This window comes from Pelmatolapia mariae, linkage group LG8, assembly GCF_036321145.2.
Source record: "Pelmatolapia mariae isolate MD_Pm_ZW linkage group LG8, Pm_UMD_F_2, whole genome shotgun sequence".
Classification (NCBI taxonomy): domain Eukaryota; kingdom Metazoa; phylum Chordata; class Actinopteri; order Cichliformes; family Cichlidae; genus Pelmatolapia; species Pelmatolapia mariae.
The window spans coordinates 26,859,621-26,874,559 of record NC_086234.1 but is presented as its reverse complement, the minus strand read 5'-3'; the positions used below and the strand labels follow the sequence as shown (position 1 = coordinate 26,874,559).

Sequence of the window (14,939 nt, the reverse complement as noted above, 5' to 3'; positions counted from 1 at the left end):
CAGGCACACTGGAGGAGCAGAGCGCTGAGGGGCGTCCTGACAGCAGCAGCGGTAGCGGCGGTACCAACAGTGGGAGGAAAACAACCTGTTCTCCAAGTTCTCCACAGTTTCACTCCGCCTCTCTACAGCCCTAAAAACCAAACTCCAGTTCCATTAAAAAGTTTGCTCTTTCCTCTGAGGGTGGTGGAGATCATCATCATCATCGTCGTGTGGCTTCTTGAGTGAGCAGTGGTCATGTCGGGATCGCACTGCAAAAGTTTGTACCCTTTCAGCGGGGAGCAGCACCAGCAGGGACTGAGCTTCGAGGCAGGGGAGATTATTAAGGTGGTCCAGGCTCTGCCTGGAGGCTGGTGGGAGGGAGAGAAGGATGGAGCCAGGGGGTGGTTCCCCTCCAGTTACGTCCAGGTCCTGGAGGTAAGGCTGCAGAATCGATTGTTTTGACTTTTTAGGACTGCATTGGATGAAAATGTGCTTGAGTAAATTGAACTTATTTGGCTTTAATTCTGATGAAAACAAGCAGAAAAGTGTATTTTTAATGCCTCTGTGACTCTTGACACACACACACAGTAACAGCTTGGTTTGAACCACAGATGCACACTTGAAGATAAAGACAGCATTGAATGATGCTCTAACAAATAGTTTTCCCGTGCTGTGCTTATCAGATTAACTCAGACCTTCCCAGCAGTCACCTCTCCGCCTGGCTGAGCGGCTGCGCACTTCCTCATTCCACACGCATTCCAATGAAGCGCTCAGGTCTCCTCTCTGTGCGCCTGACTGCTCTTCATGGTCAAAACCTTTCAGTCCTCGCCCTGTCTATCCCCTCTGTGAGTTTAGCCACACTGCTGCTGCAAGTCTCACTAGATCTCCTACCTTAACATCGGCATGTATGGCTCTGAGAGGAGTAGTCAGTTTTTGACACCACCCTGTGTTCTGAGAGTTGGTTACAATCATGTTGGGCACTAAGCCCAGCATTCTCAGCGATGGCATTTTTATCTTATCTAGATAGCATATGCAGAAACTTGATTAGTGACAGCTGAATGGTGCTGGTGAAAAAAGGACCATTTGCAGGGCTAGGAAAACAAAAGACTGTTCAAGCACAGCATCTCTTATCTGGTCCCAGACCAGTTTAGGGACAGAGCTGATGGGTGGGGCAGTCGGGTGGTGCAGGTTGGAGAGTTTCATCAAGCAAACCACAGTGAGCTCTAAAGGTGCAAAAATAGCTTCTTAAAAAGATCTCTATGGACAGTTTCCCTCATCGTAGTCAGTGCGTGATGGGTCGTTTGTTTTTAAATATAAAATATCCACATGTGCACTGGTAAGACCTAAATGTAGGGACATTGCTGCTTTGACTGATGCATGGACAGAGGTAGCTAAAGCTCCCTCGCAGACTGATCAACACCAGAGCCCAGATTACTGTAAGAAGTTTGAATACTGAAATAACTTGAAATGATTCACCGCGACATGTGCGTGTGTGTACATACGTGTGTGTGTCATCTAGGAAAAATGTGGTCCTGTAATGAAGTACCACAAACATAGTTTTGTGTGCTCTGGCAGGTGTCTGTTTGTCTGACTGTCTGCCGGTCCATGGGCAGATTGTGTCAGCTTTGTTTGAGATGTAATTACAAAACTTCACAGGTGTGTAGTAGAAGGCTGCATTCCACAATGATGTGTGGTTCCTTTTTTTGTATCTTTGACATTGAAGACATTTCATCTCATTTTGATTTTATGTGTTTTTGTATCTTTAGGTGTTTTTTGTTGTCTTTGAAGTAATATTTTTCAGATTTTTGGTTTTCATTGTTTAACTGGACTTATTTTTATCCCCTTTTTTGTTTTTTGGTTGTTTTGTGTCTCTTTGTGTCTTTTTGGTGATTTTGTGCCATCCTGTAGTTATTGTGTCTTGTATTTTTAGGATTATTTTGCATGACTTTGTAGTCATCTTTGTCTGGCTTCTAACCTTTTGTTTCATCATGATAACAAAGCAGTCCTTTTAAGCATAGTGCAAACTCTACATGTCAGTAGCACAATAAACCAAACATTTGCTTGTGTTTTACTGGTATAATCTTCATTGTTGCTGTTATTCTGTGGATGAAGGATGAAATCTAGTTGCATCAGAGCTAGACTGAATGCACGATATGTTATAGGCCAGAAATCACCTTTGAAATGCTCTTAAAAACTCTGATTAGGTGCAGTCCTCATGGTAAGAATACTAAAAAGATGACAGAATATATAATTTTGTAGAACCGGCCAGTCTTCCCCTGCTGGGTGCACTGGCACTTTTTGTAAATCTCTGATGCAATGTGAGGAAAGAACTCGCCCCTTAAACACGGGTGCATTTGGAAACAATAGCTTGCTTATCTGAAACGAGGTGTGACTCATCACACAAATAAAATTTCTCCCTAGTTTATTGTGAACCCACAGAACTCTGCGGTCTGCAGATCATGTTTGATATATTCAATGTTGTGGGTACAACCGCCAGAAGTAACCGCTTACCCACATTTCCTGTCTGCACCGGAGTGGAATCTTCTAAAAATAACCTTACACATCAGAGAAATGACACAGTAGTAAAGTGAGGAAAGTCACTCATCAGTTCGCTTTGCTGGTTCAGTATTGAACTGGTAAGGTGTTTTTCCCCCTGTTCTCTAACAGCATGAGTCAGTCTGTTTTTCCCAACAGGCCAATGACGTACACTGGGTTATGTTAATTAGTGATTCTAAAGCCGACCATAGGTATGAATATGAATGAGAATATGAATGGTTGTATGTAATATATTTTAGTTCTGCAACAGATTGGCAGCCTGTGCAGAGTGTACTCTCCCTCTTGCCGTATATCAGCTGGGATGAGCTCTAGCCCCCTGTGATTAGCAGAAAATGGGTAGAAACAGTTAATGACATTAACTTTGAGTGAACTAACAGTTAGTTGACAATATGAACTAAAACTAGCATCAACAGCATTTTTCCCAGCATCAACAAAAAGTGCAGGTTCTCCCCAAATTAATTTTCTTGTCCAACTATGATTGTAGGGGGATAGTCATAGTGAGATTAACCCAAAAGTTAGCAAAAGTACCAGCTCCATGAGTGAGGTAAAAACAGAAGTCAAAGTGGCCACAACCCTATAAAATACATTTTAACTTTAAAATTCAAAAGGGTGATATATATATATTTTTAAAACTGCCATAGACACTTAATGTGATAGTAAACATATAAACCAAAATAGGTTTTGCACTAAACATTCTTTTCAATGTTCTAAAGATTGTCATTTTAACATAGGAGTCTATGATCATTGGCTCTCTTTTAGATGTCTGCCTCAAGTGGCCATTAGATTAACTGCAGTTTTTTTTTTTACTCCTACATTTGCTTCATTTTTCAGCTCTGAGTTTACAGCTACGCCTCATTAACTCAGCCGGTGCTGTTTGCATTTTGTGAAACTGGTGTCATTAAAAGTTGCCCAATTAGTTATTGGAAGTAACAGTTTGCAATGCACCCATGCATGCACAGACATCATTGCTGGGTTTATCTTGTATGAAAGAAATGTTAAAAAGGTAATTACTCTCAGATAAGATTTAAATTGTTTCCCATATTTCCTCAGAGTTTAAAATTCAGAGCAGAAAAGCAGTTAAGTTATCAGTGATTAAAGAAAAGATTTAATCCCCCACCACCTCTTTCCACCCCTGTAATGTTAATCCTGTCCTAATGAGCTTAATGCAGTATTAGGTTAAAGAAAACAGAAACTAAGTATACCTCTGTCAACACAGACTCTACTACCAGGATTATAGTATTATAATCTGGAATGAAGGTTGACCTCCCACTTCATGTAAGCTAAAGTACACATATTGAAACTTGAGGTTTCGCAGCCAGTGTGTCATCTGTGCTGTAGGTTGATCAGACATGTTTTGAAGGCTGTAAGATCGCACAATGAAATGACTAATGGTGGAAAAAAAAGCCACTTCTGTATTTTCCTCATTTAGTTAACGTATTCAAACCTCTGTCAAAAAAAAAAATCTGTTCTCTGGCGCAGAGTAACTCCGCTCCCTAACTTTCAGAATCATAAGTGATCATAAATACAGGACGTGCATTAATCCCTTTGTATAGCTGGCACATTTAACAATGGAGCTGTGATCTGGCTCTGTTGTCATCTTCAGCATTGTCGCTTTGTTCTACAAACAGCGTCATTCCTCTGAGCATAATGAATCATTCACATTGTAGTTCTGCTGTTTTTAACAGACCAACACTTGTTGCTGCTTTAAAGTTGGGCTAATATTCAAAACAACTACCTGTTAAAGACTAAAAGCTGAACTCTTAGCAGTAAAACACATTTAATATTTACTTACACTGTGTTTTCAGGATTTATTTTCATCTGTTCTTTGTCACCGTACAACTTACGGTCTAATTTTAAATTTAATTATAATGGTTACTACAGCATGGACCTTTTCTAGACTTCTTGTGAACATGTCATTAGTTATTGTAACATTGTACTCCCCAACGTTATTGCAAGGATGTTGCGACATAACTATAACGTAGTCTTACTGAGTCAGAGACAAGCGGTCAGAAAATGATACATGTTATAAGTAAGCTTACAAGCTTTGCTCTTCCGGAATGTTGATAGCAATTAGAAACCAACTGATATAGGATTTTTAAGAATGATACAAATACTTCAAAAAGCCAATATTCTGATATATGGCCCTATTGACATATAAAACAAAAGCAGATTTCTCTTTGTTTTGTGAAGATGGGATACAACGCACATCATGGTGAGATATGCCAGGGTTTTGTAGGAAAGGAGAAATCACCTTGTTGGTGCAAAAATACTGGTTTATGGCCATCAGACTGTATTAGCTTTGGAGGCTTTTGTAGATTCAACCAAAGAAATGGGAACAAATCATGTCATTGCAACAGGCAGCGAGTAACAAAGTGTTTAAAGAGACCATTTTAAATTGGTTATGTTATGTGGTTCATTCATTGACCTCGGTGTTTCTATGCTTGACATATTCATAGGTCAGTGTAAGTGGCTTAACAAAAATCCAACAAACAACAGAAAAAATGATCAGGCAATAGCCAGTGTGCAAAGAGGAGATCTTGAGAAAGCCTGGGGAACGATTGTTCAAGATCACTATAAAAAATTACAAGAAAGTTTGGCTGCTTGGAAGCAAAATATAAATCAATGGTGTGTGACTCAGGACTTTTGCACAATACTATAGCTGCCAGGTGATGTCACAATTATAAAATTAAGACTTAACCGCTATAGAGGAGCCACTTGGCAAAGGGTTGGAGGTGCCTGTTACCTTTTTAATGTAATGGCTGTGTTACATATATAAATAAAATTGAATTAAAATGAGTTCAAATGCGTCCAACTGCTCCTAAAAGTGTTTCCCACATAGTTACTTGCAATTATTTGGCCGAATATGAGAAACAAAGTCACGCTGTCATGTTTTTTTAAGAAACACTGATGACATCCTCCCACAGTTATCTTGCAAAATCAAGTTTTTATTTGATAAGGAATTAAAAATGCTGCTCCCAAAGACGTTGTGACTAAAAACAGTGGTATGACACATTACATCACTGTTTGGCTCCTTAATGTCCAACTATTAAAGAGGAAATGAAAGAGCAGGGCGTTAAAGAAGTGATTGACTTTTTTCTATTAGGAGTTTGTGCATGGTTCCTGGTTGACATCACCGCATAGAGTTTAGATGTGAGGACTTTTGTCAGCAAATGAATACCATCCTTCCGTCTTTTTAGAAGTTCCTTTCATTCGTTAGCACATTTCCATCTCTATTCTTAATCACCCCAACCCGCTGCACATCCTTTCCAGCTTGATCTCCCTGCCTAGCCAGTCAGTGCAAGTTCTTTTCCCCTTCCTTTCTGTCCGGCCTCACACACACTTCAGTAAAAGCCTTTTCTGCCTTTGCAGTACCCCTAGCCTCCCAGTACTCCTGTCTACTTCTTCATCTCTCTGACTTTCCTACTTTGTTAACCTTTGTTAACCTCTTCTTTTGAATACTTTCTTGTACTTCCCCTGGTGTCGCTTTGTCCACGTTCCTCTCTCCAGAGGATACACCAAAAACCACCTTGGCAGTTTTCCTCACTATTTCGTCTGTCCTATCCCAGTCAACTGGCAACTCTTCCCTGGTATCCAGAGTCTGTCTCCTGAACTCTGCGCAACAGTCTTCAACTTCCACCTTTTAATCCTCACCTCTGCTTTCACTTGCTTCCTCTTCTTAATTTCCAAAGTCATCCTATAGGCTAGCATTCATTCTTACCTGCTACATTCTCTCCTGACACCATATTCACATATGAATTTACTTAATAATTGGGTTATGATGAACTGTGACAGGCTTTTTTTGCCAATTCACACACCGGTTGAATTTGTTTATGCAAATAACATGGCAGGTTAACTGATAATCGAATAATTTGTAGTTGCAGTCCTGGCTTCAGCATAAACAGACAGAATCCAGGCCATGCCGAGGTGACCCTTCTAAAACGGGTTTAATTTACTGAATTGTTGACACAGTGGGTTATAGCCCTTAACAACTGGGCAGAGGGTACTTATATGCTCTCGTTACTCTGGGGCTATATATGACATTTCCATAACAACTTCAGGACTCCCCAAGAAGTGTTACACTATCAACATGGGCACTTAACATGTAACTAAAGCCTTGCAGCTGGGGGCTGCCTGGGGCCATCTGGAGGGAGACTCCCCACCAACTCAATTCCTTCATATAGATAAAATATTTTTAGTGTAGGTTTCCCGGTAACTTATGGTTAAGCGCGAGTTTTCTTCCATGGAAAATGATGTAATTCTAATTTTCCTATATTTTAATATCAGCATATATTGTTTTTCCTCCAGCTTAAATGCTTTATTATTAAGTCTTCATGTAGCCAGGGGAACTACTGTAAGCAATTTGGAACAAGCTGAAAATGGTGGAGAACCACTTTGTCTCCTTAATGCTTGTCCCAGTAGAGAGTCAGCTGTGTTTATTGTGAAACTGGAGCGCTGAGAGCAATTTAGGGGGCTTCTAGTAGAGGTTTTAGGACGGTGATTTAGGCTGGCATAATCCGTGGTGTGGAATGCCGGGGGTCAGACGACTGCTGGCGAGTCTTCAGCGCACAGCCAGGTGTTTCCCCTGCGTGCTGGAAAAGTAACACCACCGCTCCTGTGCTGATGTCATTCTGAAATATAGTCACTTGTTGTCACGGAAGCAGTTTGTGTGGAAATATCAGCTGGATAACTGTGAAGCACCCACCTTTACAATCACACCTTATCAATCACAATCTGTTGTTTGTTTTGACACTGAAGATGAGCTGTGTTGTTTTTATATATCTCCTTGCAGAAATAATAACTCAGTGCATTGGAAGAGACAAAGCAAAGTAGAATGCTAAATATACAGCTTTCATTTCTATCGTTCTGCTGAACTCACATGCAGTTATTTTAAATTCTAGCATGAGACACATTAGCTCAGTTAAAGTGCAATTATAGTTACTTTCACTTAGGCCTAATTTTTCCAGCATACTAAAGGAATTCAGCCAAAATGTGTTGACACATTACTCCGTAATAGTGCGTAAATCTGTGTGCTGGGAAAACTCAAAATGAATGAACATATTAAACTGTTGTTTAACTCTGACTCTCACTCATGTGTGTACAGCTTCTTTGGACTGAGCTCGGCTGAGGGTTGTGCTGTAAAGAGTATTTGCAATCACGCATTGTCTGAGCTACATGGAAGATGGATGGTGTTGGTAATAGTTTATGTATCGAGTGTTTTTGTTGCTGGGATTATAGACTTGTTTAGGCATGTAAATCATATGTTAGGAAAGAAGGTGGACTCCCATGGGAACTCCTGGGATCTTTAAAATCTGTTACTGTGGACAAAGCAACCACCTGACCGTTCTTAGTGTTGTACAGCTCCATCTCCAGGCAAATGTTGCTAATAGGTATAACCATACCTCTAGAAACTTAATTAACTGTACTAAACCTAAAGGGTTGAGTCCCTTTTTGTAAGCTACAACTTTCTATTTTCTGTGTGATGAGATTATACTGCTAAAATAATAACATAAATCTAACTTCCTTCCTTACTATGAGATTGTAATCACTGGAAGATGTGGGGGTGGTTGTCAGCTTGTTAGTTTCTAAAAGGTGTTGCAAGGGGATGTTTTGTCCTCTGTTCAACAGTGTAATAATAAACATGATGTCTACCCTTCAGGTCAGTGCTGAGGCTCAAAGGCAATGCTTCTGTTACCTAAAGCCATAATCTTATTATTTTAGAGTACATCCAAAGTTTATGGTCACGGCTGAGAGTTGGAAAATGTGTTGATGCAATGATAGTCAGCTCCTTCTTCCACTCCTACTCTCTAGTGCAGGGGTGTCAAACTCCAGGCGTTGAGGGCCGGTGTGCTGCAGGTTTTAGATATCACCCTGAGTCAACACACATTAGTTAATTACCAGGCCTCTGGAGAACTTCAAGACATGTTGAGGAGGTCATTTAGCCATTTGAATCAGCTGTGTTGGATCAAGGACACATCTAAAACCTGCAGGACACCGGCCCTCGAGGCCTGGAGTTTGACACCTGTGCTCTAGTGGATCAACTGTTTTGAAGAAATCCACCAATTTTGTAGGTATTATGGATTTTATTATGGACTTTGAGGTGGAGATCTTCACAGGACCAAAACAGTCTCTGAAAAAACACAAATCCACTGTAAATAGATTTATAGATCCCAAGCACTGCAAGACCCAACCCGAGTAGATCAGAGAATAAGAGAATTTATCCAAAATTATGCTGACCTAGAAACCCAACCCAAACTCTGCTGGTATTTAGGTATTGAACATGTTGAGACAACCCAATTTAAACTAACTAGAATTTGGTCAATTTGGAATTGGGTAAGGTCGAAACAAGTCAGTTCAGGTGGGAAACACCAGAGCAATTATAACATCTATAACGAAGTAGGTAATTCCCAACATGACACACACAGTCTTAACCAAGAGGATTAGGTGGGACAACCTGTACTAACTGGAACATTTATTACTCTTTTCCACTAGCACCTAGTGGGCTTGACTTTGCTCTGCTCTACTCTATTCAGTTTCAGTCGTTTTCCATTTTAGTTGAGCACCACCTCACTGTGGGTGGGATCGTTACAGCAAGGCGCCCCGAAAGTCCCGTGACGTCTTTTGTATGTGGCACAAACACAGCACAATAATGGAGGCAATGTTTTGATACGTGCTCAATCATCCAGGTAAGGAAATCCTAAAAAGTTTATGCCCTTCATCTGGACATAGAGTTTCAAAACGCAACGTCGAGATGATCAGAATCAACTTATTGTGAATGGAGGCGAAGGTATAACTGCTATATATATAGGTCTATAGATCTGTGTCAGACTCTAGGTAAAAGACGAGAGCCAGAGACCACACTGTTGGTTTGTGTTCAGCCATTTCCTTCATTGGTTTGATTCTTGTTAAGAACTCACTCTCATGATTCATCCAGTGTCTGTTGGCATTGCATTTGCGGCTCGACTTAGCTCGGGGTTGAGCATGTAGTGAAAAGTATCTGGTATCAGGTACTGCCACCTAATCGTAACCCTAAAAACCAAGTAGAGTAGACTCGAGTTGAGTGGACTAGGTAGTTTTAGGATGGCACAGTGAAATCTAACGCCTCATTTCCTCTAGCGCCAACTATCAGCTGGTCACGGCAAGAACTGCATTAGTTTCCGTTGAGAGCTCAGTGAGTTTAGTACTCGAGTGGAAATTGGAATAGAGGATTGAGACCATATCCGATCTTGAGATAAGCAGGCTCGTGCAGATAAGCTCTGCACACTGGTGAGCACGTTCCTCCACATGCAGAACATAGCATAGTTGGACATTATTTGTACGGGTGAAGTAGAAAAGTCACAGGGCATGTGAAATTCACATAAACTTGTAGAGGGCAAGATGTAACAGAACGGGCTTTGTTTGTTGTAGTGAAACACACTCTCACACACACATATATGCATGTGCTCAACGATGAGGCATTGGACAGACAATGACAGTTTGTGGGAGCATATGCACAATATCTCTATGTGACTGGGTGCATGTTTAAACAGGCATGTGAATCCCTCCTCCTCCCCGAGTGTCTGATGTGTCTCTAAATCTGGGAATGTGGCTTTGCTTTAGGCTCCCACATCTGCCCAAACCAAAACAATGTCTCCCAAGTAAAGATATGGTCCACAGACCCTGTCACTCTGTTTCCCTCTGCCTCACTTGCCCCCCTCCCCCTTCAAGAACTGTTTAATTCTTTCACTGCACCACCCCTCCTACATTTACTTTCGCTGTGTCTTGACACTTTTTTCTCCTTAGGTCTAGTAGGCGGCGGCCCAACACGCATGTGAGAAATTTCTCCCCCACTGAGCGAGCCCAGAGGGTGAGGAGGTCAGTGGTACAGTCTCCTCTGAGGCCCATTCATAACACAGATGATAAGATATGCTTTCAGTGGTTCGCATGTGAGTCTTAAAGTTTTTGTTTCACATCAGTTTTTGCCAGTTCCCAGTATAACTTTCATCTTTACTGTTTCTTTTTCTTTTTCCCAAAAATGTTTAGTTTGTATTAGTTTCAGTCTTACTTTGTTTTGTGGATGTTATTTGTCAGGGGAAAGAATATCATCTTTCTGACAGTTTCACATTTTGTGACCACACCTGGCTGGATCATCATCAGATCATTTGGTCCCGGGTGAAGGTGTTGATTGGGCATCTGTTGTTCTTTTCACACAGACATCAGTGTCAGCATTTCATGTGTGAACCCAGGATGTGCAGACATGACAGTGTCGCCCTAGAAAGGGAAGGTGGAGGTATTTATGAGTGAATAATAGGAAACAGACACTTCCACTTGCTGTTACACCTTTGTTCCCATGCCTCTCTGATATGTAGCGTTAGGAGATGGAGTGAGCAGGGAAACAAGATCACAACGCTGCTGCATGCCTCGCTACGATTCTGCAGAAACTCCAGACCAGAGATGGCCCCCACTCTCAGGCTGCATCTTAGAGTTTGTGTATGTGGCTTATGCTCACTGGTGGCTGTTTACGACTCTGCTCCAGTATGTGTACAGATGGAATTTGTTTGGTTTCTCCTCAAGACGTGCCCGACTGTATACAGCAGGAAACGACTAAACTCTGATGCAAACTACAGGCTGCATTTTATTTTGTTTTCGAAGGTCTAATTAGAGTAAGGATCAGGATTCTTGTAACTTTGTTATTATCTTTGGTAATAACTGAAGCAGACATGTACCAACCTAACCAACAGATTACAAGCAGGGATGAATTAATACTTAACCCTCTGTGGTATAAATCACCATAGGTGGTAACCTTAATCCTAATCCTAAAAAAAAAATACAAACAAGACAGCATAAGCGAGAATAGCCCACAGACGTTGTTTGTGATACATAGGCAACAGTCTGCTGAGCTGTCCGTAGGCTGTGCTTAGAACCACCACAGAAGCCTATTGGATCAATCTAATCATACTTAAAGTTGGGTTTTGTCTTAAATGACTCATATTCTGCTAACTCCATAGTTCTGATATTTGCACCTAACTAGTGAACTAGCTTTTCTTGATTCACAGATCAAGATAAACCTTATTTGCCTCACACTGGGCCTCGATGCAGCCTCTCCATTTACTGTCTATCTGAAACTGCTCGCTCTCCCTTTAAGCCAGCTTTTTTCTGATTGGCTGCGCCTCACAAACAGGAGGGTTGAACAGCAAATGGGCAGCGCTTAGGTGTCCATATAATGGTAAATGGACTGATTCTTATATAGCGCTTTTCTACTCTCCCGGAGTACTCAAAGCGCTGTATACAACATGCCACATTCACCCATTCCCACCCATTCTCCTAAGCACTGACTCTAAACTGAGTGCTTTTCTAACAACATTCACACTCCAAAGGATGCATCGTAGAGCAGCTTTGTTAGGGGGTTAGTATCTTTCCCAAGGATACTTGATACTTGGCATCCAGACTAAAGGAGCCAGGGATCAAACCACCAACCTTCCGATCAGTAGGTGACCTGCTCTACCTCCTGAGCTACAGCCACAGTGGGAGTGGATATCTACTGACATCATAAAGCCAGGAGTAGAAAGGGAAATCTTATTTCTTCCTGCCATTGTAGTGTTGTCACAGAAATGCAGAGTAGACTATACACTGTATGTGTTCCGTGACTTGATGTTGAAGTATGATTAACATGGATTTCATTTGTTAGAAATACCCATAATTCTTTGTATCAAGTCAGTACAGCTGACCTGTTGCTGCCTGCACTTGTTGCTGCAAATCCACATGTTGCTGTGAGGGCCAGTACCTCCTGAGATTACAGCACCGACTCTGTGGTGCAATTTACAAAAACAAACAAACAAAAACAAATATTGAAATTCGTATTGGCCGTCCTGTCACTGGCCGTAGCGCCTAATCTGCCTCCTCAGTCTGTATCACGTGTAACTCTGTATGGAGTCATGCTTACATTTGCAAAACGGTTTCTTAATTCACAGGCAGAGAACTACAACAGCAAGCTTTGAAAACAGGAACAACTTTAAACAGCAACGTTTGTGTTATCTTCTGCAAAGCCAATTTCAGATGATGTGTTCGGGTCATATGTTATTAAAAAATATTCATTTTCAGTTTCAATTTCATCCACTTTCCTTAATCTTCAACTCATCTATTTTCTTCTTTCTTGTTCTTTTGTGGCTACAAATGCGGTATTTACACAAAAGCCAATTCATTTTGTTTGTTACTGAGACTAAATCACACTCATTTTTGTAGGTGCTGGTAGTGTGTCCACAGTGGGTACAAAACAGGTGCTGTACCTTCACAGAGTGTGGTTAGCAAGCCTGTTCTGTGTGGACCTTTATAAATTCTGTTTCAGTAGTTGGTTTAAAACACTATCTTATGTAGGAGGTCTTCCAGATGAAGGGAATCTAAGTAAAAGTATGTGGGAAGAGGGTGTAGGGGATTGGAATTCAGCCTATATATAGCACCAGTTGTCCACTTGCCCACTTGCCAGATCATCTTTGAAATTACAGTAGTCAAGCTTTTCTCTCATGTTCCTCTAATCCAACCACATGTGATGTTTTTCACTCTTTCATAGCCTTTGCGTTTTGCCTGGTCCTTACCTGGTTTGCCTACCTGTGCATGACTGCCTCTCGTTTAGGAATGAAAAATATGGATTTTTCCTGGTTTCCTGTGTTTCAGTCGTCTCTTGCTGTAGTTTAGAGTTTCTGCCTTCAGGCTAAAAACACATCTCTGGAAGGCTTGTGACAGACAGCTTGGAAATAAAGTTTTTTAAATGTAGTGTTCTTGGAGCATAATTCCCCCTCTTTGCCCTTATTTTCTTTACTGGTGCATTTATGTTTTCTTCTGTGGATGTGGAGCTGGAATCTATACATTTTGCATAAGATTGATTGGATGATTCAGCAGTAAAATTGTGTTCAGTGACATTTTTTTGCAGCGTTCAGTGTATCTATTAACTCCACTGTTCCATGTTTAATAAGATCCATTTGGTATTATCAACTGAAATCCCTGGATTGTCTTTGATTGTGCAAGGCTGTTTTCGGTGCTAAAACATTTGCGGTTGGATTAAAGAAAGGAAAAAAAAAAAGGGCAAATGTTCATGACAGATCTGTGATTTTGCATGAACTCTCATGGGTTCATTGAAAATCAGAGCAGTCTACTACATTCTTACTTTCTGATTCACAAGATAAAGGGTACTTAAGGTTTAGATTGGAAGAGCAAGGATTTCTGTAACCAATGGTCTGACCCCCACAGAGTCACGACATCATGGAGTCAGTCTGGGGTTACTTGAAGAGTCAGAGGATACTCTCTTCTGATACTGAGTTGTTTATAGGCTTTCTACAAACTATTTGTTATATAATTGTTGAAAACATTTTACTTTTATTAGGGTAAAACCTTTGCGTGGAGGTACTTGACATAAATCTGGGGACACTGAGCTGTTTAAAACTGTGTCAAGGGGCTTTTTTAAATAGATGACCCCTGGTTTTGGAGTGTAGGCTCATCAATTACAGCTTACATATGAAATATGAATACTTGAAATTATCTCTGTTTCTGGATTCATCCTGCTGAAAGCCAAACAGCTGCTCTGACAAAGCCTCCTCTCAGACATCCATGTGCTTCCACAGGGATCACTAGAGGTCAGCGATGCAAGATCAAAAAAACAAACTCTTTTTTTCACACATCCTGTCACGAATCGGGAGAGACTGAGTCACTCGGACATGTTTGATGACAGCTAAGCAGTAGTCCTGTCCAGTAATCTGTTGAAACTCTGGATCAGTCGGTCCTCCTCCACACAGCCAGTGTGTGGGTGACCAGCGTTTCTCAAACCGTGTGATCCCAGCGAGTGACAGTTGCATCTGATGATTCGCCTTTGACGGACAGTCTGATGTCTGTGTTGTCAGGATGCTAACCTGCCGAAAGCTTACAGAAGGATTTGTCACTCAGACTGTTGCTCAATGATGGAAACAGCTCACAATCTGAAAAGATCATGTCTGATGTCAGTGGAAGGTTATTCTGCATTTTCAAGTTGCTCAAGTCAGCAAACAGTTTTGACATCTTAGGGATTTTTAAAATAGCATAGAAGTTGAAGTATACCTCATTTTCTCAAAAGTTAGATCATGAACAGAGTCTGAACTTCCTTTGAAATGTTTCTAATATTCCCTTTAGTTCTCAGCTGAGACTGTTAAAGGGCGAAGGGTTAACTACCTAGTTTACTAGGCTGTTTTTCTCTCACTGACCTCAATGTGAGACAGCTATTTATTTAAAGGCATTTTCCAAGGGAATTTAACAAATTATTCTTGGTTTTCCAGGCAGGAAGCCAGTGTCCCTGAAATAGAGAGACCATGAGGTATTTTGTTTTCCATAATAAGAGATGCTGCCTGTGTTTGGGGATTTGTGGGAAATGTCTGTAATCGGGGGGAGAAAATGCTGGGATCTGT

The 14,939-nt window shown here is 41.0% G+C and overlaps 1 protein-coding gene across 1 annotated transcript in view; it reads left to right on the top strand.

The window, feature by feature from the left end:
- LOC134632861 (growth arrest-specific protein 7-like) overlaps positions 1-14,939 on the top strand; it is a 54,276-nt gene continuing 39,337 nt past the window's right edge. The window contains exon 1 of the mRNA XM_063481702.1: positions 1-414. Within this exon, the coding sequence (XP_063337772.1) occupies positions 235-414 (180 nt within the window). The 5' untranslated portion in view covers positions 1-234. The remainder of the gene's footprint in view (positions 415-14,939) is intronic.